The sequence below is a fragment of the Bos taurus genome, chromosome 12, assembly GCF_002263795.3.
Source record: "Bos taurus isolate L1 Dominette 01449 registration number 42190680 breed Hereford chromosome 12, ARS-UCD2.0, whole genome shotgun sequence".
NCBI lineage: Eukaryota > Metazoa > Chordata > Mammalia > Artiodactyla > Bovidae > Bos > Bos taurus.
The window spans coordinates 32,473,213-32,498,263 of record NC_037339.1 but is presented as its reverse complement, the minus strand read 5'-3'; the positions used below and the strand labels follow the sequence as shown (position 1 = coordinate 32,498,263).

General features: G+C 47.5%; 2 protein-coding genes across 5 annotated transcripts; one reads left to right on the top strand and one right to left on the bottom strand.

Moving 5' to 3' along the window:
* Positions 1-2,600: 2,600 nt before the first annotated feature.
* GTF3A (general transcription factor IIIA) lies at positions 2,601-12,576 on the top strand. Its single transcript, NM_001113572.1, is given in 9 exon segments — positions 2,601-2,906; positions 4,797-4,897; positions 6,435-6,531; positions 7,367-7,455; positions 9,571-9,644; positions 9,808-9,888; positions 10,499-10,728; positions 11,645-11,698; positions 12,327-12,576. Coding segments are annotated over 9 exon segments (1,074 nt in total). The 5' UTR covers positions 2,601-2,711; the 3' UTR covers positions 12,480-12,576.
* MTIF3 (mitochondrial translational initiation factor 3) lies at positions 11,841-24,844 on the bottom strand. 4 transcript variants are annotated; one of them, NM_001038066.2, is given in 6 exon segments: positions 11,841-12,785; positions 13,718-13,875; positions 15,036-15,481; positions 19,815-19,888; positions 21,739-21,903; positions 24,348-24,378. In NM_001038066.2, coding segments are annotated over 3 exon segments (822 nt in total). In that variant the 5' UTR covers position 15,481; positions 19,815-19,888; positions 21,739-21,903; positions 24,348-24,378; the 3' UTR covers positions 11,841-12,566.
* Between the last annotated feature and the right edge of the window lie 207 nt (positions 24,845-25,051).

Genomic DNA, 25,051 nt, shown 5'->3' with positions numbered 1-25,051 from the left:
AGGGTCGCATCCCAGGGTCTGGCTGGGGCAGAACCTGCTTCTAAGCCTACACGGTTGTCAGCAGGATTCAGCTCCTCCATGGCTGCTGGGCCGGCAGCCTCAGTTCCCTATTGGCTGGAAGGCCATCCTCAGTTCTTTGCCTTGTGGGTGTCTCCAGCATGGTAGCTGTTTTGTCAGAGTGCACAAGCCCAGAAGGGAATGAAGGTCTGGGAGGAAGATGAAATCCCATTATTTTGTAAACCTAACCACATCTCATTACCTTTGCCTTATTCTATTAGTTGGAAACAATTCACGGGGTCCAGTCTACCCCAAGGAGGGGGTGATTACACAAGGATGGGATACTAGGAAGCAGTGATCATGGGGGGCCATCACAGAAGCCTGTCAACCACAGGCCACGTGTAAGGATAGAAGGCATAAGCCAGCACAAGGTGGGGGAAAATATTTTTGAATTTTTTTTCTATAAAGATTTATTTATTTATTTGGCTGTTGTGGGTCTTCATTGCTGGATGTGGGCTTTGTCTAGTTGAGGCAAGCAGGGGCTACTCTTTGTTGTGATGCATGGGCTTCTCACTGCAGTGGCTTCTCTTGTTGCAGAGTACACAGGCTCTAGGCTTGCGGGCTTCAGGAGCTGCAGCATATGGACTCAGTGGTTGTGGTGCATGGGCTTAGCTACTCCGTGACATGTGGGCTCTTCCCAGACCAGGGATCAAACAAGTGTCCCTTGCATGGCAAGACAGATTCTTAACCACTGGATCAGGGAAGCTTGATTTTTTAAATTACTTTTTAAGTTGAGCTCTGAGCCAAGCACTTCACATGAACTGACTGTCTCGTATAAACCTCACAACAATGCTCTGGCATACATATCGCTATCCTCACTGCACAGATATCACAAAGTTCAGAGGAATTAAATAACTATCGTGTGGTCAAATAGTAAATGCTACAGACAGCAAGCAGAGTTAGGTCTGCTAAACTACCAAGCCCATTCTTTTAACCACCACCTTCACTGAGTTGCCTTTTTACCTGTGCACTTGAACGTCTCCTACCTGCCTCCTTCTTGATGGTCCTGTGGTCACCCCCTAGAGCCTGGACCTCCTATTCTGCTGATAACAGTAGCCTCTCAGTCTTCCTGACTCCAGGACTTTCTCTTCTAATCCTACTATAGACACTCTTTTCCTTCAGTACCAGTGTTAGAAGGTGTAAGGCATGCTGGATAATGGGTAGAACTGAGGTCTAGAGAAGTCTGGGGAGGATCGATCCCTGGACACTTTTCTGGTGGCATCACAACCAACTGGGAAAAGCCAGTGCTCTCTCACTATAATACCTCCCGTCAGGGGACTGAGCATGAAAACTTGGGTATGGAGAAGCACCTGGGAAGAACAGATAGGTAAGGGGATGGGAGGCATCGGGAAGGCAGAAGCAGAGCGTGGGACTTGGCATGTGTCAGGAGAACAAGAGGAGGCAGGATGTGGAAGAGGTTTACCATACACCTCACCACTTCCAGGGCGCAGTGGAACATAGATGAGACAGCCAGAACCACCACCGGGGGATACCATGTACGATGTTCACGGTCATAGGAAGGATGTGTGTGGACTTGTCCCTGGAGAGGGGCTGGGTCAGCAAAAGAGAAAAGCAGCATGTGAACACATGTTCCAGACACCCTCTCCCAGTCCTCCAGATACCTGACAAGACAGGCTATTATCCTCATGGAAGCCCTGGCTGGCTTTCAAAACTGCACTTCTTTGCAGGGTTCATCACCTTCAGACAGGGCTTGCTGAATGATTCAGAGTGATGAAGTTTGTGAAAAATACACACCTGGCAGAACATCACACAATCCTGTCATTGTTATTCTCCTCCAAGGATGTTCTTTAAATATGTGGTCCCCCAGGAACCAAGACACCCATACCATTCAAGCCTCTGAACAGAGCTGCTCAAATTCCAATTTGTATCGAATCACCCATAGATCTCTCGGATTCCAGAAGGTCCAAGGTTCCCATTTCTAATGATGCTGCTACTCCAAAGACCACACTCTTGTGCGACCAAGCCATAGAGCAGTGGTCCCAAATTTGTCTGCACGTTGGAATCACTTGAGGAATTTCCAGACTGTGGATTCTCGTTTTCCACTGCCAAAACTGTGATTTAATTGGTCCGGGATATGTGCTGGACTAGGAAGTTTTAAAATATCTCCACGTGATTTTAACCAAGTTTAGGAAGGAGGCACTATCCCGGAAATTGCGGAGGAAAGTTGTAAGAGCTTGCAGGAAATTAATCCATAAAGAAGGCAAACCCAAAATTTAATAGTAAGAACTGGATAGTTGGGATGATGCAAGGTTAGTACTCTGCAAAGGGTGGTGGCAGATGGAAAATACATATAAGCAGTGCTTAGGGGTCCATGGAGGACCCATGACTCGCGGGCGCCTTTTGCTGGGGTAGGACAAAGCCCTGAGCCCTTCATTCCTCGCCTCCGCTCTTCCCCGGGAAAGGTAGAGGCGCGGGCAGCCGAGAGGGCTCCCCGGAGCAAACGCAAAAGCCGGCGCGGGCGGGGTCTCTCGGAGCATGCGCGAGCGCTACGCCGGCGCTCCAACCCCGCCCCTCCGGGGTCACGCTCCCGGAAGTGCCGTGGGCCCACGCGTTGGGTCCGGGGGAGCGGTAGGTGGTCAGCGGTTCTGCGGCACGTGGGTCGGCACGTGACGGAGCGCTTGGCCCAGGGCAACCTGGAGCCGCCGGCCTCGGTGGCCGAGGCGGTGTCGTCCCTGACTATCGCCGATGCATTCGTTGCAGCCGGCGAGGGCGCCGCCCCGCCGCCCCAGGCGCCCCCTCGGAGCTTCATCTGTTCCTTCCCCAGCTGCAGCGCCGCTTACAACAAGGCCTGGAAGCTGGACGCGCACCTGTGCCGGCACACAGGGGAGGTAACCGGGCTGCGGCCGCCGGGGGCGTGGCGTGCGGGCCTCAGACCTGGGGCAGCCAAGGCCGCCGCCCACTCCTTAGGTCAGGGGAGGATCGAGGACGCAGACACGTCGTTCTAGGACCGAGAGATACCCTTGTCGTGGGTCCAGGGCTCACTAAGCAACGCTTTAATCTTTGATCTTGAGTGATGGCCAGCCACCGCCTCCCTAGAACTTGAAAATACTTGCAAGGTTGGAATACCCTCTCCCACCCTCACCCCTCTGGTGGCTCAGATGATCAAGAATTCGCCTACAATGCAGGAGACCCGGGTTCAATCCCTAGATCGGGAAGATCCCCTGAAGGAGGGCATGGCAACCCACTCCAGTTTTCTTCCCTGGAGAATCCCTTGGACAGAGGAGTCTTGGTGGGCTATAGTCCATGGGGTCGCAAAGAGTAGGTCACGACTGAGTCGACTGACACTTAACTTTTTTCACTTTTCACCTCCCCAATTCCACCCCAATTGGCCTTCAAAGGCCCCGCCTCCTGGGACTGGAATGGCGGGAGAACTTCTGAGTCCTAAGGGTCTGCAAGCAGCCTGTGTTCATTCATTCGTAGTTCTGCACCATTCTAGCCCGGAGAGCTGCAGACCCGACAGGCCTGGCTTCTGGTGTCACGGACCTTACGGTTTAATCCGGACAGACCGAGGAATAAGTAGGAATGCAGCACAGTGAAGAGAGGGCTTCTGGAGGGCGGTGGGGAAAGCCCTCTCTTAACCTGAGTGAGAAGGAAAGGTTTCCGCCCTGCAGACACTTGAGGTAAAAATAGGGCAGGCAGAACTGCCAAAGGAGTGTGTGGTCCTGGGGGCAGACTCTGGGCAATGTGGTTGCGTGGGGGCACCATCCAAGGGGAACCTGAGGGGCAGGCCAGGAAGGTCGTTTGCAGACCAGGGTGCAGATGGCTTTAGAGCCTGGGTTTTGTTTTGAGGGCTGTAGGAAGCCTTTGGGAGGTCACAGATGAGGAAAGGACATCTCATGGAGGCCTAGGAATCAGTCCGGTTTCCTGGGTTTTTACCTTTCCTTTTAGACTCCTGGACTGTGTTTAGGATATTGGCACTCCCAGCTTCCTTCACGCCGGCTGGAAGACTCGGAGCCACGTCATCCCACATCCCACACGTCAGTTTGACAAGCGTTTTTCGAGCCTCCTCCATGCCAGGCTGTGCAGAGTCCTGTGTACCTGCCTGGCAGCGCAGTTCTTGTCTTCCTGTCCACCTGCTTTGCCACCAGTACTGTCATCTGAGGCCTCGGTGCCTCCTTCCTGCATGGTCGTGGGGCACGTTTTCTATAGTTCAGTACACAAAACTGGTGATGTGGGGGACCCTTCCTCCCAGCTCCTGGGTCCCTAGTGGTGGTTACACGCTGGGCCGTGAGCTTTTCTGGGTGTGACACAGTCCTCCGTAGCTGTGCCAGGCATTCCCTGAGCAGATGATGGGCTTGTCCAAGATGACACAGAGCCTGCCCTGGACTCTGAGCAGACGAGAGGATGCTGGGGAGAGGAGGCAGGACCTGTGGACATGGGCTGTGCTGATAGCAGCCAGGAAACCTTTGAGGGGGCCACTGCCGAAGCTCAGTGTAGGTCAGGAGCAGCTTCACGAAGCTGTAGTGTTACTGTGGAGGCTGCCCCCCTTTCTCATACGTTGCTATTCCTAGGTCAGAATCTGCTGCAGCAACCTTGTGAGCAGCCATGGCAGTTTGGTCATGTAACCCCAGGCGGCAGGTGCTCAGCACTTACTGAGTGGAAACCACCTCTGCAGACAGAGTCCACGGCTTTGCCCATCACACAGATTAAGGCTTTAAATAACACCAGTGTTACTGACTGGGACGGGACTGACATTCTTTTTCTTTCCTTCCTGCTAGAGACCATTTGTTTGTGACCATGAAGGCTGTGGCAAGGCCTTCGTCAGGGACTACCATCTCAGCCGCCACGCCCTGATTCACACCGGAGAAAAGCCCTTTGTGTAAGTGGGGAACTGTCTTTGGGCCTTTGAAGTGGGTTGTATTTGGCACAGAAAATTGATCGATGACTCATGAGATCAAGAACGTGGGGCTTCTGCATCTCCTCAGAGGAGATTTGGTTTGGAATATGTGGAGGAGAGTCGGGGTTTTGTGTGTCATCGTGTGTGACAACTTCAGGGGTGGGTTCATCTGAAGGTCTCTTGAATCTGATCCTCTCAAATGCTTCCCTGGCAGATTGAGGGCTCTGCATCCTCAGGGCCTTTACGAACCAATCAGCTGCTGGGATAACAGACATAAGCATGAGAAAGTAGAACTGTAACAGTTTATCTTCTGTTTCTTTCAAAGAAGCCCCTGCTCCTTGCCATGCCAGTATTAATTTCATTCTACTCAGAGTTACTCCTTATCTCTGAAAGGGTGGATATACTATTTTTCTTTTAAATCGACTACTTTAAAGCAGTGGATCTAGAATTTGGGGTGCCTCAGAATCACCTGGAAGGCTTGTTAAAAAGATAGAAGAAGCCTGCCTGCTCATCAGGAAGGACCAGTTAAAGTATATGTATATCTATATGGTGGGATACTATACAGCTATAAAAAGGAAGGCAGGCATTCCCTGTGAAACTTGTAAGAAAATCTCCAGGGCTCATTAATTGAAAAACCAAGGTTCAGAAGAGGGTGTTTATCAGGCTACCTTTTTGTGTGTTAAAAAGAACCCGGAGGGTAAACAGGAAGACCTCTATTTGTATTTGCTTCTGTTTATATAAAGAAATCCTAAAAGTTATAGAACAAAACTTGAAATATTCTTGCCTGTTTTGGGAGCAGTGGGAGGCCTGGGTGGGTAGGAGGCAGGGGTGAAAGGATTCGTGCATTTGTGTCCCTTTTCATGCTTTTTGGTTTTTACTTATTAGTGAAATGATGGCTAAGATTAGGGTTTGTAAAGGAAGCCGTGCTTCACCCATCAGATTTATGAAAAGTCATCACAATAAGAGCACATATTTTTTAAAAAATTCACAGAGAATTTAGATAATTCAGGGTCAAGATATAGAAACACTTGTTAAGGGAACCTGTCCCAGCTTGGTGAGATGCTAGAGGCCACAGCAGTTATGGTTCCGCTCTGTCTGCTTTTTGCCTCTAATTATAAGCTGAAACCAGTTGTTTTTGAGGTCTTTTTGGAAGTGCAGTTTGTAGAGACATTTCAAGCAAAATTAAAGTGATAAAATTCTAAATTGAGAACAGCTTCAATGTGATTTAAGTCTAAGCAGGGTGTGGGCTTTCGGAACTAGTGTTTCCACCTCTCCTCGGCCCACTGTACGTCTGCTGCACTGTGCTTAATTTCAGAAGCCTTACCTGAAAATGCATTTCATTACATGAAATCAGACTGAGATGCCTCCATGGTATGGCTTAACACTTCAAAATTTGTTAAAGAATATTTTATACTATATTTCAGAGTAGATAGCTTTTATAAAGTGGGAGGAGGTAAACATCTTAAAATTTCTCTTCCCTCGGTTTGTTAATATTTTGGTTTATACAATTTCATAACAGTTGTACAGCTAGTGGCTGTGAACAGAAATTCAACACAAAATCAAACTTGAAGAAACATTTTGAACGCAAACATGAAAACCAGCAAAAACAATATACAGTAAGTATGAATGATTTTATATGCTCAAATTCCCTAAATTTTATGTTTACTGCCTGTGTATCTAGAATGTTCATGAGCTAAATTTTGTCTGTCAAATATCTGAATTTAGTTTGACACTAGCTATAATAATATCATAATATTGGTATTGGTATTGTTTTGAAAGCAGACATTTTTTGCTAATTGTATTGTTGGTTCAGTTCAGTTCAGTTCAGTTGCTCAGTCATGTCCGACTCTTTGCGACCCCATGAATCGCAGCACACCAGGCCTCACTGTCCATCACCAACTCCCAGAATTCACTCAAACTCATGTCCATCCAGTTGGTGATGCCATCCAGCCATCTCATCCTCTGTCATCCCCTTCTCTTCCTGCCCCCAATCCCTCCCAGCATCAGGGTCTTTTCCAGTGAGTCAAATCTTCACATGAGGTGGCCAAAGTATTGGAGTTTCAGCTTCAGTGTCAGTCCTTCCAATGAATACCCAGGACTGATCTCCTTCAGAATAGACTGGTTGGACCTCCTTGCAGTCCAAGGGACTCTCAAGAGTCTTCCCCAACACCACAGTTCAAAAGCATCAATTCTTCAGCACTCAGCTTTCTTCACAGTCCAACTCTCACATCCATACATGACCACTGGAAAAACCATAGCCTTGACTAGATGGACCTTTACCAAATGAAACATTTTTTGCTGTTTCAAACATGCTACTTTTTGAAGCTTCTTGAATTTTATAGTAAATGGGTGAAAGAAGGAAGAAAATAACCTCTGCAGTATTTTTATCTTGAAAGGATTCTGTTATGAACTGTTCTTTTTTTCCAAGACTAACAAACCTTTACTAAACAGTGCAGTTTTGAAGGTTGTGAGAAGACCTTTAAGAAACATCAGCAGCTGAAAACCCACCAGTGCCAGCACACCAACGAGCCACTGTTCAAGTAGGTACTTTGCATGGGTGAAAACCTCTTCAAGCTCAGGCAGAGATAAGATTAAAATGCACAGGTGGCGTGCACATGCTCAGAAACAGTTTCTTTTTTTTTTTTTTTTTTTAATTTTATTTTATTTTTAAACTTTACAGTATTGTATTAGTTTTGCCAAATATTGAAATGAATCCGCCACAGGTATACCTGTGTTCCCCATCCTGAACCCTCCTCCCTCCTCCCTCCCCATACCCTCCCTCTGGGTCATCCCAGTGCACCAGCCCCAAGCATCCAGTATCGTGCATCGAACCTGGACTGGCGACTCGTTTCATACATGATATTATACATGTTTCAATGCCATTCTCCCAAATCTCCCCACCCTCTCCCTCTCCCACAGAGTCCATAAGACTGATCTATACATCAGTGTCTCTTTTGCTATCTCGTACAAAGGGTTATTGTTACCATCTTTCTAAATTCCACATATATGTGTTAGTATATTGTATTGGTGTTTTTCTTTCTGGCTTACTTCACTCTGTATAATAGGTTCCAGTTTTATCCATCTCATTAGAACTGATTCAAATGTATTCTTTTTAATGGCTGAGTAATACTCCATTGTGTATATGTACCACTGCTTTCTTATCCATTCATCTGCTGATGGACATCTAGGTTGCTTCCATGTCCTGGCTATTATAAACAGTGCTGCGATGAACATTGGGGTACACGTGTCTCTTTCCCTTTTGGTTTCCTCAGTGTGTATGCCCAGCAGTGGGATTGCTGGATCATAAGGCAGTTCTATTTCCAGTTTTTTAAGGAATCTCCACACTGTTCTCCATAGTGGCTGTACTAGTTTGCATTCCCACCAACAGTGTAAGAGAGTTCCCTTTTCTCCACACCCTCTCCAGCATTTATTGCTTGTAGACTTTTGTATCGCAGCCATTCTGACTGGTGTGAAATGGTACCTCATAGTGGTTTTGATTTGCATTTCTCTGATAATGAGTGATGTTGAGCATCTTTTCATGTGTTTGTTAGCCATCTGTATGTCTTCTTTGGAGAAATGTCTATTTAGTTCTTTGGCCCATTTTTTGATTGGGTCATTTATTTTTCTAGAATTGAGCTGTAGGAGTTGCTTGTATATTTTTGAGATTAGTTGTTTGTCAGCTGCTTCATTTGCTATTATTTTCTCCCATTCTGAAGGCTGCCTTTTCACCTTGCTAATAGTTTCCTTTGTTGTGCAGAAGCTTTTAAGTTTAATTAGGTCCCATTTGTTTATTTTTGCTGTTATTTCCGGTATTCTGGGAGGTGGGTCATAGAGGATCCTGCTGTGATGTATGTCGGAGAGTGTTTTGCCTATGTTCTCCTCTCACAGGCCCTGGGCCTGGAACTTGCACCAGCAGCAGTGCCGGTCCCCACTCGCAGCCCTGCTGCCTCTTCTCGTGCTGCTGGTGGCCGGAGTGCAGAAGCGGTGCGCTTGTTCTGGCTCCCCAGAGCCAATGCATCTACAGCCCTGTTTTCACACCATCCCCTGGCAGCAGCATTAAGGAAACCAGACACAAACGATTCAGGATGGCTTGGGTATTTACCCCAGCCATCTTTCTCTGGCCATGGAGATGAGGTGTATTGTCCAAAGTACAAAGATGGAAACAGTGTTTAATTTGATCACATAAGCATTAATAACAAAAACAAACTTTTTTTTCTGGGTTTACTCTGCCCAAGGCTGGTCAAGTGACTTGCATCTCATCTGCAACTACTGCAACTAAGTCTGAATTTGAAGTCCCAATTTTGTGACTGCTCTGGTTGTAGGAGAGGGGCTTTCCTGAGAGGGGCTCAGACAGCAAAGAATCTGCCTGCAGTGCAGGAGACCTGGGTTCCATCCCTGGGTCGGAAAGATCCACCTGGAGAAAGCAGTGGTGACCCACTCCAGTATTCTTGCTTGGAGAATCCCATGGACAAAGGAGCCTGGTGGGCTACAGTCCCTGGGGTCACAAAGAGGCAAACACAACTGAGTGACCAATGCTTTTACTTTAGTTTTGGGAAGAGGAGACTGGCAGGGTGGGACAGCATACTGTTTATTTTAGTAGTTAGTTCTCTCTGCGAGTGGGTCGATCGGCTGACACTCATGTGTTGTTAACCCAGGTGTGCCCACGAGGGATGTGGAAAACACTTTGCCTCCCCCAGCAGTCTGAAGCGGCATGGGAAGGTCCATGAGGGTAGGTCCCCGTGCCCACCCTGACAGGCACAACAGCTGTAGTGTGTGTAATACTCTGATCTAGCTTGTTTTTGATAATAATAATTTTCCTTTCAGTCTAATTTGATTGTTGTTTATACTGAATATTCACAAAAGACAACATACCAATGTTTGTTTTTTAATAGGCTATATATGTCAAAAACAATGTTCTTTTGTGGCAAAAACATGGACAGAGCTTCTAAAACACATGAGAGAAACCCATAAAGGTAAGGCCAGGATGGGGGGACATGATAGAAATGTAATATCTGCCCCTGTAGAACTATTACACATGCTCGGGAAAGTAATAGATTATCATCTATTACTCTCTGTAGTATGTCTCTGTAGTATGTCTTGTTAAGCGCTGGGTCCCTCGGGTGTTGGACACATGATCAGAGAGACCCGTAGCTGCAGGTTCAGGAGGAGCTGGGCCGGGTCTCCAGGCCTGTGCTCACCTGGCATCTTAAGGCTCCAGCGGGGGAGGCACGTGGGGAGGCCCTGGGCTGGAGTCTGTGGGGGCAGCTGGGGAAGCGTGCCCTCTGTGCCTGAGGACAAGGGAGCAGACGGGTCTGTGTAACTTGCTCCCCTGCCCGCAGCCCCATGCAGAGAAGCCCTGTATTTAACAGGGCTGGGGAACCGTGTATCAAATAGGAATGTAGGAGAGCTAAGGCAGACCTTCAAGAAGCAAGCACTGGAGTTCGCTTCCTCCACCCGACATTCCGATGGGTGTGTTGTCATCAGGCTTCTGGCGTCAAACCCATTACTTGATATATTCAGTGTTTGCTTTTTCTCTATGGTTAACGCTGGGGACGCGGGCTCCCCTTGCTTCTGCTCCCCCAGAGGACATAAGGTGTGGCGTGTGCCAGAAAACGTTTAAGCGCAAGGACTTCCTGCGGCAGCACATGAGGATGCACGCCCCCGAGCGGGACGTGTGTCGGTGTCCGCGGGCAGGCTGCGGCCGCACCTACACCACCGCGTTCAACCTCCAGAGCCACATCCTCTCCTTCCACGAGCAGCAGCGCCCCTTCGTGTGCGAGCATGCCGGCTGCGGCAAGACCTTTGCCATGAAGGTGAGCCCCGCCCAACTGCCCGCTTCGGGGACGGGGACCGCCCTTGGGTCTGCATCTTTTCTGCCAGGCTCCTGGGAGATGCAGGGGCCGGAGGGCAGGGGTCTGGCCCATCATTCTGGCTCCAGCGGGAGTGGTTCTCCACCAAGCTAAGCAAACACCAGATGGGCCCCTGCCCCTTGAAGTCCAGCCCTCAGCATGGCTGGAACCTGCCGGAAATGCACGTCCAGGCCCCGCTGCAGACCCACTGACTCAGAAGTCTGGGGGATGGGTCCACTCATTTGTTTTTTAACCAACTTCCCAGGTGATTCTTAGGTGACTAAATTTGAGACCCAGTGGCCGGTGGCACCATATGCATACTGTTAAAGAGTCTCCTGATGTCCTGGGTGTCCTTTTGAACTGGAATGGTCTGGGGATTGGGAACTGGGTGGGGTCTGAGAGCTTCGGGATGTTAGTCCAGATTTTGAGAGCAGGACCCCGACCCTGTGGACCTGTGCCCAGTTGGTGCTGTCACAGGCAGTGACTGAACTACAGTAGACAGTGGAGGGTGAGGGTCGTGGTCAGCGACAGGGCGGAGACCAGACCTGGGCCAAATTTTCCAGGGGTGTTGCGGGTGCTATAGACACCGGGGCAGTTAGAAGAGTCTCCCTCCTTCAGCTCAGAAGAGTCCATTCAGACCTGGCCCCCTTCCACCCCTGCCCCCTCTGCAGGCGGGGACCACACACACTCCTAACCTGGGTCCTGCGGGAAGGCAGGGATTTCCGTGGAGGAGGGAGCAGTGTGCTCCAGTGCTAGAGGTCAGGTCCCTCCACAGAACAAAACAGAAAGAAGGATGTTGGTTTATCTGAGTAACTCATGGGACTTTAACAGACTCCAGGGATGTCTCACGAATATACTGTCTCTCTCTCCTTCACTGCAGCAGAGCCTCAGCAGGCATGCCGTTGTGCATGACCCCAACATGAAGAAAACCAAAGTAAGTTCAGACTTAGCATGCTGTTAATTTTAAAACATTAATTGCTTAAACCAGATGCTAAATATGCTATTTGGCGTATTTTCAACTACTTATTAGTTTGTGAGTCTGTACGCCTATCGAAGGCAATTACGTGGAGTTCACGTCCTTATTTACGACAGTTTTATTGTATGCTGCAGCAGTTGCATACCCGACAGGCATACAATTCTGATAGTTTTGATTTGGAATTAAAGTTAGTCATCCCTTGGTATCCATGGGGAGTTGGCTCTGGGACCCCCCAGGATACCAGAGTCTGCAGGTGCTTGAGTATATGTAGATTTCCGACTGTGCTCGTGTCCATGTGCCTAACCCCCTCCCCTCCTACCCCTGAGTTCCAGGGCCATCTGTATTTGCATGTAACCTCCGCATATCCTCCTGTGTACCATGAATTATCTCTACGTTACTTATGATACCTAATACAATGGAAATGCTGTGTAAATTGTTGTCAGCACACGGCAAATTCAAACTTTGCCTTTTGGAACTTTCTGAATTTTTCCTTTTTTAAAAACACTTTGGATGGGCTGTTGGTTGACCCAGCTGCAGAACCTGCAGACATGAGGCCTGACTGGCTCTGTCTTCCTTATTCCCTAAGGTGAGGCCGTCTCGTGGGAAGCGGAGCCTGGCCTCCCGGCTCAGTGGGTACGTCCCTCCTAAGAGGACACAGGGCCAGGCTGTGCCTTTGCCCAGGAATGGGGAGCCGCTGAGCTGCATGGAAGGCCACGTACTCTCCACGTCGCCATGCTGACCGCAGCTGCACACCCGCCTGCGCTGTGTGGAGGACCACAGACCAGCCAGTGCAGCTCTCTCCCCTGGAAGCATGTGTCTATTAAAGTCACTGGGGCAGGACACCAGATGCTCCGTCCTTCCCGTCTCCCCCGTTCAGAGCGTCTCTTCTTGGGGTGTCCGGAGCTGCTCTCCACGCAGCCTCCTCCTTTTTGCTCAAGGGACGAAGAACACACATCACAGCCTTGCCTCCTCTGATGGGCTGTGGCCGGGATGAGAAGGTTGCAATTCCAGACATGGTCTGGACGATTCGATTACACATCTCCTCCTAGAAGAGGAAACAAAAGGCTAGTATAAAACCAGCACCTCTGATTCTTTCCAGTGTTCATGCTTATCTGATACCCATAAAAGCCAACATTCTTGAATTGCTATATAAGGGATCTGCTAAGTCAAATCGTATAGACCTGGTTAAGCTGATTGAAAACTGTACAATAACCAGGTGGTTATACAAACTCCATGTAACTAGTCCAACGCACTAAAGGTTTGATAGCTTTGAATCCCCTGTCATGACACTGAGAGGCTGTTTGACCCAAACCACCCTCTCACAAAAAGTGCAAAGCGGTGGGTTTGGGCACTGGCAGGGCCCCCTTATCCCCCTAGGTTGTCAGCTCGGTGCTGGTCCCAGCTGTCCTTCACAGAGTCACTGAGGTGGTCAGAAAAAGACACATGGTTCTAGAGATTCTGGGTGGGCTGGACTGGGCCCAGGGCCTGGGTCATTCTAGTCTGGAGCTAGGGCTGAAAACCACTGGAGTAAATGCTGCCTTTATCTGCTGCTGTGTAACTCCAAAAGCGAAATCCACAGATCCTCCACAGACTTATCCTGGGACTGTAAACTAACACGTTCTAGAAGAGTTTGACTTGAATGCTTCTCAGAGGCATTTATAAACAGGAATCGGACTTAAAAAGATGAACCCATACAGTCTCTAGTTTTCTTATTTAAATGTTAGACCCTCTACAATCTGTGAAGTAGAATAGTATATAGCCCTTAAGTGAGAAAGTAGTGTTCTCACATGGCGAAGTACTTAACGCTACAGTGGGAAAAAAGTGTGTACATTTTGCATTTTGAAAACCCAATTAGAAAGCTACCACCAAGACTGGGTGGAATTATTACTTTTCTCTGCCTTTACGTTTTCCAGGTTTTCCACAGCTGTATTTGTAAGTTCAGAAAACAAGCAGTGGCTCAGGCCTGTCTTCACTTACCATTTTGTCCTCGGGCTCGTCTGCACTCTTCCCTTTCTTTACTGTAATCTGGACTTTGTACTTTTTTTCGATCCACTGCTGAATCTGTTTACTCTTTGTGTCCAGATCATGTTGTCCAATATTTGAAGAAAAAGTCAGCTCCTTGGTCAGGGTGGGTCCTAGGTTGAAAGAGCGAGATCTGGGGCTAGTGTGAGGCCTGTGTTTATCGCACGCGTGTCCTAAGGTCTACGCTGCTACAGGCCCTCCTGGTTTTAACAGTTTCACCCTCCAGTTAAATAGAGGAGACAGACACAAGGTGAAATACCACTTTTGCCAAGTAAGAGTACCTAAACAGGGAATGCTTCTGTTTATCATTACCATTGTTTGATGAAAGAACAAAGGAATGGTCCTTTAAAGAGAACCAGGTACTTTTTTTTTTTTTCATTTTGGGTGGTGTTCACTGTACTTTTTCTTCATCCTTTTTTAACTTAAATAAAAATAATTTTTCTAAAAAGATACACCTCCTTGCTTCTCAGAGCTCCTACCGGCTGGTTAGAGTCCTCTGTTAGCCCTTCCGCCACCTCTGAACCAAGCTTCTCAGGCTGTTCACCTTTTTTTAAATGTGACGCAGTTTGATGCCCTTAGCACTGCAGCGGGCCTCTTCTGGATATTTTTTGTTTTCTAGTCAATATCCCTGTTGCTAGATGTGTTGTCCAGAGAATCGACACATACTGACCTCTAGTGATCAGCAGTTACTAGCCATCATGAAAAACAAACCTCTTCACTTAATTCAGCTCATGGCTTCTGTAAGGTTTAAGTGACAAGATGGTAAAACACGTTGAGTGTTCCTACCCTGACTATCACAGTGGGCATGGGGGATGCTCTGGGGATGACTTCAGAGTTAGGAAGAGCTTCTCTGTAATCAACTGCCTGCCTCTCCTCAGAGATGAGAGGAGAAAAGGAGGAGGGGACCCAGGGCAGGCGAGACGCCAGGACAGGACTGGGAACTCGTCCCCACCTCTCCCACACCTCACCCCATGCGGCGCTCTGCGGTCCCGGCCCTGGGAGGCCCCGCCACGGGGAAAAGAGCGCCCATCGTTTTGGCGGTGGTCGCCTTGTCTGTCTCTCATTTTGCACAGGGGTAAAGGAAGAGATGACGGATACAGAGTAGCAAGGAGAAAAGGAAAAGAAGTAAGTGGATGGAAAACACACTGGACACAGCAGTAAAACCGGATTCCCGTTACTCACCGCCTGTGTTTACAGGCACTTGGCAGATGCCCGATTTAAACTGCAGATCTGCCAGCCCGAGGGACATGAGAGCAGACAGCAGGGTACCTACCCGGCTTGGGTGCGGCCCTCTCTGCCTCTCTGAGCCGCAGCCGCTCCTGGTGGATCTGTGCGCCCGTCAGGAGCTGGTACTGCGGGGGCTCGGCGCTGGCGTCCCTCTTCACCAGCCGCAGGTCCCGCTCAGCCATGAGCCTGATCACGTTTGCCCGGTGCATGTGGCCCAGGTCGTTGCCCTGCTCATCCAGCACGTGAATGATGCGCTCGTTGATTTTTCTCCCAACGCTACTGAAAGCCGTCTCATTCTTTTTTTTCTTTGTCATCTCGTCCTGGGTGTCTTCAGTGCTAAAAGCTTTCGCGTGAATGAGGCAGGACGGTCTTGGGGGCTGCTGTGTGGGCGCTGGCCCCTGTAAAATGTATTTGCCCAAACATCTTCTGATGCAGTAATTCTCAGTCTTTACCGTTTGTAATGTTAACTTCTTGAGGAAAAGAGCAGCCATCCTATAAAGCAGGGAGAAAAGATCATTAAAACCCAGCCGTTCATTCCTTCGGGTTGGTGCTGTGGCGCACGGAGGCAGCTGGTCAGAGGTGAGGGAGAGGACACGGTGCCTCAGACAGCGCTTCTCGGGGACGCTCCTGGGTCTCCTGCTCGAGCATTGCCGGGGTGTGTAAGGCTGGGACTCCCTCTGGTCCGACTTTGATCCTCCTGGGCTGTGTATCCCAGCCCTCTTGCCGTCACCACCACACACACCCACTGTTGACCAGTAAATAGCACAGGAAGTGACGGGAGGTGCGCACTCTGACTGCCCTGCCCCTCAGGTACCCAGGTCGATCCCTGCAACGCCATCCCTGCAGAGGTAACTGCCCGCCCAAGCCCAAGCCCTCCACGCAGGCAGCACCCTCGGGTCAGCACGTGCAGGACTGAGTTCCACCTGCCCTCTCGCCCCAGCTCAGGCCTCCTGTTTCTATATCACACACGCACTTCATGTGTGATACAGAGCTAAGCGATCCCCAGACAGCTAAGTGATCCTTGGCCCTTCTTTTTCTCTTAGCCGTTCATCAGCAGATCCCGTCGTTCCACCTCTAAAAGCCACCAGGACCCAACCACTCCCCACCCCCTCCCTTGCCGTCACCCACCCCTGAGTGCAGTGATCACCTCTCACCTGCGTCAGGTCCCAGCCTCCTGACCGCCTCCTGCAGCTGCCCTTGGCCCTGATGACCATCACCCATGCTTAAAGCACAGACGTCAGACAACGGCCCCACTGTGCTCACAGCCCTCCAGGGCCCCCGCCTCACTCCAGAGCCCTCCCCCACCCCACCCCACTCCGCCACAGCACCCAGCCCACCTCCTCCACTCACTCTTCCAAGCTTGCAGCTCCTTGCTGTTCTTGTAAACACTGTACACACACACCCCCACCCCTATGTGATCCTTTCCCTCAGATAATGTAGCTTCGTTCAGTTCTCGTCCACTCTGTAAATGACACACCCCATCCTTGCAAACCCATCACTTTGCCCTTTAAAAGCATCCACTGCTGACATTTATCTCCACACAACGTTCGTGATCTTCCCTCAGTAGAATGTAAGCTTCATGAGAAAACATGTCTGTCCGCTGGGTTAGGAGCACGGCAAAGGACCCACTGGTTCTAACCCAGCGCCTAGAGTCTGTCCCAGAACATGCAGCATCCTCAGTATCCTCATGGGGCCGATTCCAGGGCCCCCGGAGACACCCAAATCCACAGACACTCGAGTCCTGCATGTAAAACGCTGTGTGTTTGCATGTAACCTGTGTACATCCTTCCACATACCACATCGTCTCTAGGTTACTTACAAAACCCAACAGGGGAAATGATATGTCAATAGCTGCCTGGCATAGCAAATCAGTCTTGCTTTTTGGAACTTTCCAGAGTTTTTTTTTCCCTGAGTATTTTCAGTCATGGTTGGTTGCATCCATGGATGCAGAACTGGTGGACACGGAGGACTGGCCATACGTGCTGAACGAATGTATGAGTCAAAGGAGACGGTCAGGAGGGAGGCAGTGTCCGCAGGCATTATCCCGGGCCTTCAGGTGCATCACCCCACCCGCCACACAGAAGGCTGCTAAGTGTGGTATCTGTCTATTCTAGAAATGCTCAACTTTCCTCCTTATATCTTCTTCCTTTATTCAAAACCTAGGGTCTTTTTTCCCAGGAGTATTCGATCATATCACTGCATCAGCTTCTTCTGACGATCTTCTATAGTACCATCAGAAAATAGTCAGACTTATGAATAAACCTTGAATAAAATGACCCATGCTTTACCAAAGAAGAAAACAGTTCCTAGCTGGCATTTCAAATGTCCACCACCCTTCATGAGACCTGTGATGTTTCATCCATGGTGAATGAGGCGCCTGGAGTCATGCAGAAGGACCCCACCTGCAGATGCTGCAGAGGCCCCAGGATTGGACTGAAACTGGGTTTAAACAGCTGAGCCACATCAAAAAGTCTACAAACAATAAATGCTGGAGAGGGAGTGGAGAAAAGGGAACCCTCTTACACTGTTGGTGGGAATGCAAACGGGTATAGTCACTATGGAGAACAGTGTGGAGATTCTTTAAAAAACTGGAAATAGAACTGCCATATGACCCAGCAATCCCATCAATGGGCATATACACCAAGGAAACCAGAATTGAAAGAGACATGTGTACCCCAATGCTCATGTTTACAATAGCTAGGACATGGAAGCAACCTAGATGTTCATCAGCAGATGAATGGATAAGAAAGCCGTGGTACATATACACAATGGAGTATTACTCAGCCATTAAAAACAATGCATTTGAATCAGTTCTAATGAGGTGGATGAAATGAGCCTATTATACAGAGTCAAGTAAGTCAGAAAGAAAAACACCAATAGTGTGTATTAATGCATATATATGGAATTTAGAAAGATGGTAACAATGACCCTATATGCGAGACAGCAAAAGAAACACAGATATAAAGAACAGACTTTTGAGCTCTGTGGGAGAAGGCAAGGGTGAGATGATTTGAGACAATAGTACTGAAACGTATATTACCGTATATGAACTAGATCACCAGTCCAAGTTCGATGCATGAAGCAGCCACTCAAAGCCGGTGCACTGGGACAACCCTGAGGGATGGGATGGGGAGTGAGGTAGGGGGGTGGGGGTTCAGGATGGGGGCACATGTACACCCATGGCTGATTCGTGTTGATGTATGGCAAAAACCACTACAATACTATAAAGTAAGTAGCCTCCAATTAAAATAGATTAATTTTTTATAATTATAATAACTAATCATAAAACACCATTAAATATATACCACTATGAAAAATTAAATAAATAGCTGAGCTACTTACTGCTCAACAGCAAACAATCAGACACTTATTCATGGAGGAAGCCCCCAAAGCAAAAAAAGCAGAAAAGTCTGAAGATGCTGGAGAAAACTTCTATTTATCATGAAAAAGCACACATGCCCTGTGTGATCATTACGCAGGACAAGGGAGCAAATAAACTAGGCACAGGAAAAAGATGGATTTCAGAAGAACCCTGGAGTTTTCCTAAGACTGAAGACAGTGATTTTCTCTTCTCTATTCTTCCTAATTATCATTCTCTAATTTTTATAAGGAGGGGATATTTCTTATACTAATAAATTCTATGTATTTACAAAATAAAAACTGTTTCTGAAACATAACATAGTTTTTTTAAAAAGCTTTAAAAAGACTTTCCAAAAAGAGGAAAAGGTAAATAGTATATTTACCTTTATTTTTTTTTAAAGCATCTTTGCTGCTGCTGCTGCTGCTGCTGCTGCTAAGTCGCTTCAGTCGTGTCCGACTCTGTGCGACCCCATAGACAGCAGCTCACCAGGCTCCGCCATCCCTGGGATTCTCCAGGCAAGAACACTGGAGTGGGTTGCCATTTCCTTCTCCAATGCAGGAAAGTGAAAAGTGAAAGTGAAGTCACTCAGTCATGTCCGACTCCTAGCGACCCCATGGACTGAAGCCTACCAGGTTCCTCCATCCATGGGATTTTCCAGGCAAGAGTACTGGAGTGGGGTGCCATTGCCTTCTCCGAAAGTGTCTTTACCGTTATTCAAATTTTTAAAGGGTTTAAACCTTCTTGACTTACACAGCAGTTATGCTTCAAATCTAGCTGAATTTTGACTTTAGATCAGCGAAGTTGAAGATATACACATTTCTTCAAAATAAACTTTACATAGATAAACATATAAATACAGAGTTAGGGGGGAAAAAAACCTGTGATATTAAATGTGAGAGACAAATAACAAATTCAAGTCATTAAGAAACTTTTAATCAGGAAAATTCTCAAACACGTACAGAAGAAAGAGCAAAAGGAAGGCCGAAGCATCCATCGCTCAGCTCCCTGACTCTCAGCACGCCAGCCAACGTGCTTCCTCTCCACCAACAACTGCTCCCTGGACCCCAACATCCAGTAACGACTTCACAGTAAATCCCGTCTCATCAATAGCCAATTGAGTACATCACCTCTAAGAGCTGAGGACTTGCTTATCTTCTGAATAACAACAGTACACATCCCAACTAATAATCATTCCTCTACATCATCAAATATCCAGGCTTCAGATGTCCCTGGTGGTTATCATTCTGTTTATGTTTCATTTACAACTTGATTGCATGAAGAGACTCTCACTGGCCAAATGTGTGATCATTTACACATCAGTGACTGAAATTCATTTCAACACACCAACCATGCAAAAATCCATGAAAAAGAAAGACAGTTTGCCACAACTCTACGTGACTAATACCCTGACTCCTTACTTTGGAAATTGGTCATTAAAGAAAAAGAACTAAGTATTTATCCTACCTTTTTAGGAAGAACTATAATCATCCCCAGTCGATGAAGAAAAGTGTTCTTTAGAGGAGAATGCCAGCTAATATCTGGAGAAGAAAAGTAAAAGTTAATTGAAAACCACCATTTTCCCAACTCCAATCAGACCACTGATTCAGGCTTGTTGTTCAGTTTCTAAGTCGTGTCTGACTCTTTGTTCAGGCCTAGATGGTTGCAAACATCATTAGGTAAAAAGCTGATAAGGAAATAAGGAGTTCATGGGGTGCCAAAGGGTGACCCAAGGTACACTTCCAAATGGAAGCAGGAAACACATGCTCCAGCTGTCACCCCATAACAGGTCAGACTCAGCACTCTGACACCCTAACACTTGTCTTTTCGCGGGATGGGTGATCCTTCTGTGAAACAGGCCTGCCCAAAAAGGCTGAACCGGAACAGCATCAAGCCTCCTAGTTTTCAAGGATGTAAGGGCCAGACTCTGAGAGGAACAAATCAGATGACACAACAAGGAAACCACTGACAAATCCAGACTATGGGACAAGACCTCTGGCTTCACGCCTTACAAAAAAATCAGTGTCACTGGAAACTTGAATTAAAAGACTAAGGAGACATAATAATAAAATTCAATGATTGAAAAAGAAGCAATTAAAAAGACACATGGGGATAAGGGAGGAAGAACTACATATGGCCTAGATTCATGATGGATTAGACTCTATCAGAAAAGTACTATTTTCTCAGCCATGAAAATGGCATTCTTAGGAAATCTTAGGGAGTTAGTCACATCATCTGTTTACTTACTCTGAAATGGTTCAGCAGCAAATGTGATTATGGCAACATTTGCAGAAGCTCGATTATGCTTGTATGAGTGCTTAGTTGTTAGTCTTTCAACTTTTCTATGTTTAAATTTTTTTTTCATAATTAAAAAGTTCATTTTAGAAAGAACAACCTACAGGGAGGAAAAAATTCACTAGTCATGCCAATATGACTATTCCAGTCTGTGTAATTGTATATTTACTGTAATTTAATAAACTGGCACTCTGACTTTATGTATCCTTAACAAATACTTCTTTCATTAGCTGTAAGTCTATGTTTAAGCAGAGCCTACGTCTAAGGAACTTTACAAACTTAATGGTCTGACTTTTTTTTTTTAAATTGCAAATTGCCTTTCTTTCTCCATCTGGTTTTCATCAGATCAAGTCCAAAAGTGCCTTACCTGGTAAATGGTGATGATTTCAGTTTAAAGTAGAATGTGTACAATTTTCTGCTAACTGAAGTAGCTAAAAGCTAATTTAAGAAGTAGCTAAAAGCTAATATTTTGGAGAAGGGCTCTCAGAAGCTGGGGGCCCACCTAATATTTTGGAGAAGGGCTCTCAGAAGCTGGGGGCCCATCCCCATCTGGGGATGCTTTTTCAGAACACACGATGTGTCCTCACCCCTCTCCTAGTTAACAGCTCCAGGGTTAGGACCCCCAGAAAAAGATGGCGTAAGAAAGTGAGTAATAAAGCATTACAGTGTAAGTGGATTCAAGTAACTTACGCTGAGATGTCTTGGGCTACCCTTAACCTTTCAAGACTGATGCAAAATAGGAAGCCCGTTTCTCTGATGAGATGTCTTTGTCAAACATATAACAGCCTGAATGAATCAGATCTATCAAAATGAAAATGCTTATGTTCTTATGACAATACTGGTATACTTGGTCACTCCCACAACTATCGTTTCTGAGACATCCAAAAATATTTTAAGAGCCAGTTACCTTATAGCCAGTTACTTAAAATGCACAATTTGATAGTATGAGATATCCATTTCTGATTTTGTATTTATTCAGACCTTACTGAAACCATGCTGTGCTGTATCAGCTGCATCTACTGGTAGTTTTAATTGAGTAGCTAACTCCACATTCTAGAGAGAAACAGAGGGCTTTTCGCTGTTGTTCTTAACTTACTTGAGACGGGATCACTGAAAAACTCCACATCCTCTGAGCACTGGAACAGACTGACAGGTATCCCCAGAGCCCGTCTCCTCTGGTCGTGGCTCCTCTTCTGCAGCTCCTGCTACTTTCTGTCCTCACTCCACTTCCCGGTGTTCTTCTGCATCATCCCTGACTGTCCTAGATGATATAAGAAAAAATGTCAAGTTACATTATTCCAGATGTACACAACAGGGGAATTGTCTTTGATCCATATATTCCATAAGAACTGGAATGTAAACATTTAGCCATAAAGTGGGCAGTCCTGAAATGTGTGGCACTTCCATCCTTCACACTGTCACATCAGTCTTCAGTTGTCTCAAAGGAATCACATTCTTTGAGGACTATTACCAAGTTTAAGCTTGTACTGCTCACCACACGACAGACCAACAAATCGACAGATGAGTTGTTGGGATGAGGAATGGTGACTTTGTTTAGAAAGCCAGCAGACTGAGAAGATGATGGACTTGTGTCCCAAAGAACCAACTTCCCTGAGTTAGAATTCTGACTTCTTTTACATGAAAAGGGAAAGAGGTAAAGTCAGGTTCCAGCCAGACTCCAGAGGGGATATGTTAATTTCTTCCTCCTTGCAGCCATTCAGAGGTGGGACTGGACAAGGTGTTTTCTGCGACCTGAACAAAGGTATTAGAGCTTCACCTGGGAGGCAGGGTTTCTAAAGATGGACCACGGTGTAATTTAAGCTTGCAGGCAACATCTCTTTAATGATTAACTGGAATACAGTGGCGCTTCCCTATTATAAGGCAACTTTCCCCAACTTTCATTAAGAAAATGCTTAAATACTCAGAAAAGTTAAAATATTATACAGTCAACACCCCAATACTCATTCACCTAGATTCCACTATTGCTCTCCTTGGTATATGTATATTTACTCCTCTTTCCATCCATTTTATTATGTTTTGATACATTTCAAAGTAAGCTGCAGACACTGCTACACTTCACCCTCAAATACTTCAGCATGCATATCATTACCTAGAGTTCAGTATTCGTTTACAACTCTTATCATTTTGAGACAAAATTTACAAACAATGACATGTACAAGTCTTAAGCATATAATTTGACAACACCTCTGTAACCAAACTCCTATCAACTGACGAGATGAAGATAACTTCTATTTACTTGTTCACTCACTGCTTTTCTTTCCTACATAGCTGATATTGTATATTGATATCTATTATTTCCTAGGAGATTGGAACAAAAGTTACATGGATTCTAGTGGACTAAAACATTTATGCAATTAATTTTTCCAATTCTGATGACTTTTAAGAAGCCTCTGTCACGCCTTCCAAAGGAGTTTCACTAAGTCCTTCTGCCTGCAGCCTGCTCCCTGCCCCATGTGCCCGCTCTGGTAGGGGCTGAGCATTGCAGACCCCAGGCCTGCAGGTTGCTGTCTGCTGGCTCTGGTTTTGCACAAAGTATTCTCCATACCGAGATGGGCTGTTTAAGAGCTAGAATAGTGACTAAAAACACTGGAAAAAGCCAACATAATATCTTGGCTAATTATTTAACCACATTTCTTTAGCCATAAAATTTTAAATTTATTTTTTAGTTATTTTATTAAAATAAGCATCCAGAAAACATTTTAAAAAAAGCTTTTAAATCCTGAGTTCAAAAAAAAAAAAAAAAAATCCTGAGTTCAAGACTCGATACTAAAATATGTACTTAATCCTGTATATAATTCTTCTAATCTGTCATCTCACCTTCCAGAACCCCCATCTCAGAGACCAGCATCTTTTCCAGGTCTGCTCTCCAGCACTCCCACAGCTAATCCAATACCAAGGCTTCTCAATGTTACTTCCAAACACTAATCAAATCCACCTACTTCTCTCCATGTCCATCGCCACCACCCTCCTGAGGACACCTCCCACCATCAGTCTCCTAACTACGCTCTTGCACCTTGAACTCCTCCCCTCTGCACTGCTCGTGCTGGCTCCACACGCAGTGCCCGCCCACCTCAAAATTGCCTGCAGACTAAAGACCTACAGCTTTCAGGAGGCCAAAAGGCCCTTCCCGCCTCATTCCACACCAAGCTTCCTTTATGCCTAAACCACACTGGCCTTGCTATCTTGAATGCTCTTCCCCCTTGGTTTAGGGAACTCCCTTCCTGCCGAGCGCTGCCTTTCTCAGGGAATTCCTCTGATCACCTCCAAGCCTACGCCAGATCTTTCCTGAAAGCGCCCCCGCCCCGCCCCCCGCATTTGTTTTTCGAGGTCAACGGTCAAGTATCCCCACAGTATAACCTCTCTTTCCACGATTATAATTTTGTGATTATTACTGATTCCTTCACTAGACGGTGAGTTCTGTGAAGCAAGGAACACACGTGGCATACCCTTCCCGGAACCGCGCCTGGCACAGTAAAACCTCACAGCTTGCCCTCGGAACTGCGGCTATTCAGAAAGAAAATGTTTTTACTTTTTTCAAGGAGCCCTATGCCGGGGAGCCCAGTAAATGATAAAAGGGAGTAAAAAAAGAAAAAGAAATCCCAGATGGTTCGGCGACTTTCCTCCAGCATTCCTCCTTGGGCGGCCTCGGAAAGCAAGGGTATACAGGTGTCTGCGCTGTCTCACCTGCCAGGCGCTGAGCCAGGGGCCGAGGGGCGGGGCTACGCGCTCCGAACGGACCAATCAGGTGCGCTTGCGATGGCCACGCCCACCCACGCGCCGCGGCGCGCCCGGGTAGGAGCCGGGCGTAAGCAACGTCCAGCGTGCGTGTGTCCCCGTACGTGCGCCATGATGGCCGGACGGAAGACGTAGGGGCCGAAAGGACGGGGGCCCGGCCTAGCCAGGGCTCTAAGACAACTTTACACCCCGGCCGCACTGCGGCCGCACGGCAGCGTCTGCAGTCCGCCGGGAGGTGGGCGGCACTGGCCTTTCAAAAGGACGACGACACGGCCGAGCGCTAGGCCGCAGGCCCGCCCCTACGACCCCGTGTTCCCGCCGCAGGTTCCCTCACTCGCGCAGCGCCCCTGGCCTTTGGGTTTACCTGTGCCGAGCCGCCGATTGATGAGGTTTGGCGGCAGCAGCCCGCAAGCGGGCTCCCCGGTGAGACCCTCTTCGCCTTCCGTAGTGGGCGGGGCCTCGCCGGCTTTAAAGGGAAGGCGACGGTAGGAGGAGAGCGTTTCCGGCTGGCGGCTTCAAGTCCTCCGACAGAAAAGGGCGCGCATTGGCCGCTCCCCTGGCTCCAGCCACCGCAGGTGGTGCGGCGATCGGAGGCCCGCTTCCCCTCGATCCCTTACGTTGGCGCCGACCTCAGTGTAGCTGCGTGCCCAGTG

Bases quoted from the DNA above. Each gene is read 5' to 3' on its own strand.
- MTIF3 (XM_005213770.5), bottom strand. From the start codon at position 15,480: ATGGCTGCTCTTTTCCTCAAGAAGTTAACATTACAAACGGTAAAGACT. The intron at 13,876-15,035 runs GTAGGTACCCTG...CTTTCAACCTAG, and splicing joins GAGGGCCGCACCCAAGCCGG to GACCCACCCTGACCAAGGAG. The intron at 12,786-13,717 runs GTAAGTGAAGAC...TTCCTCTTCTAG, and splicing joins ACGAGCCCGAGGACAAAATG to GAGGAGATGTGTAATCGAAT.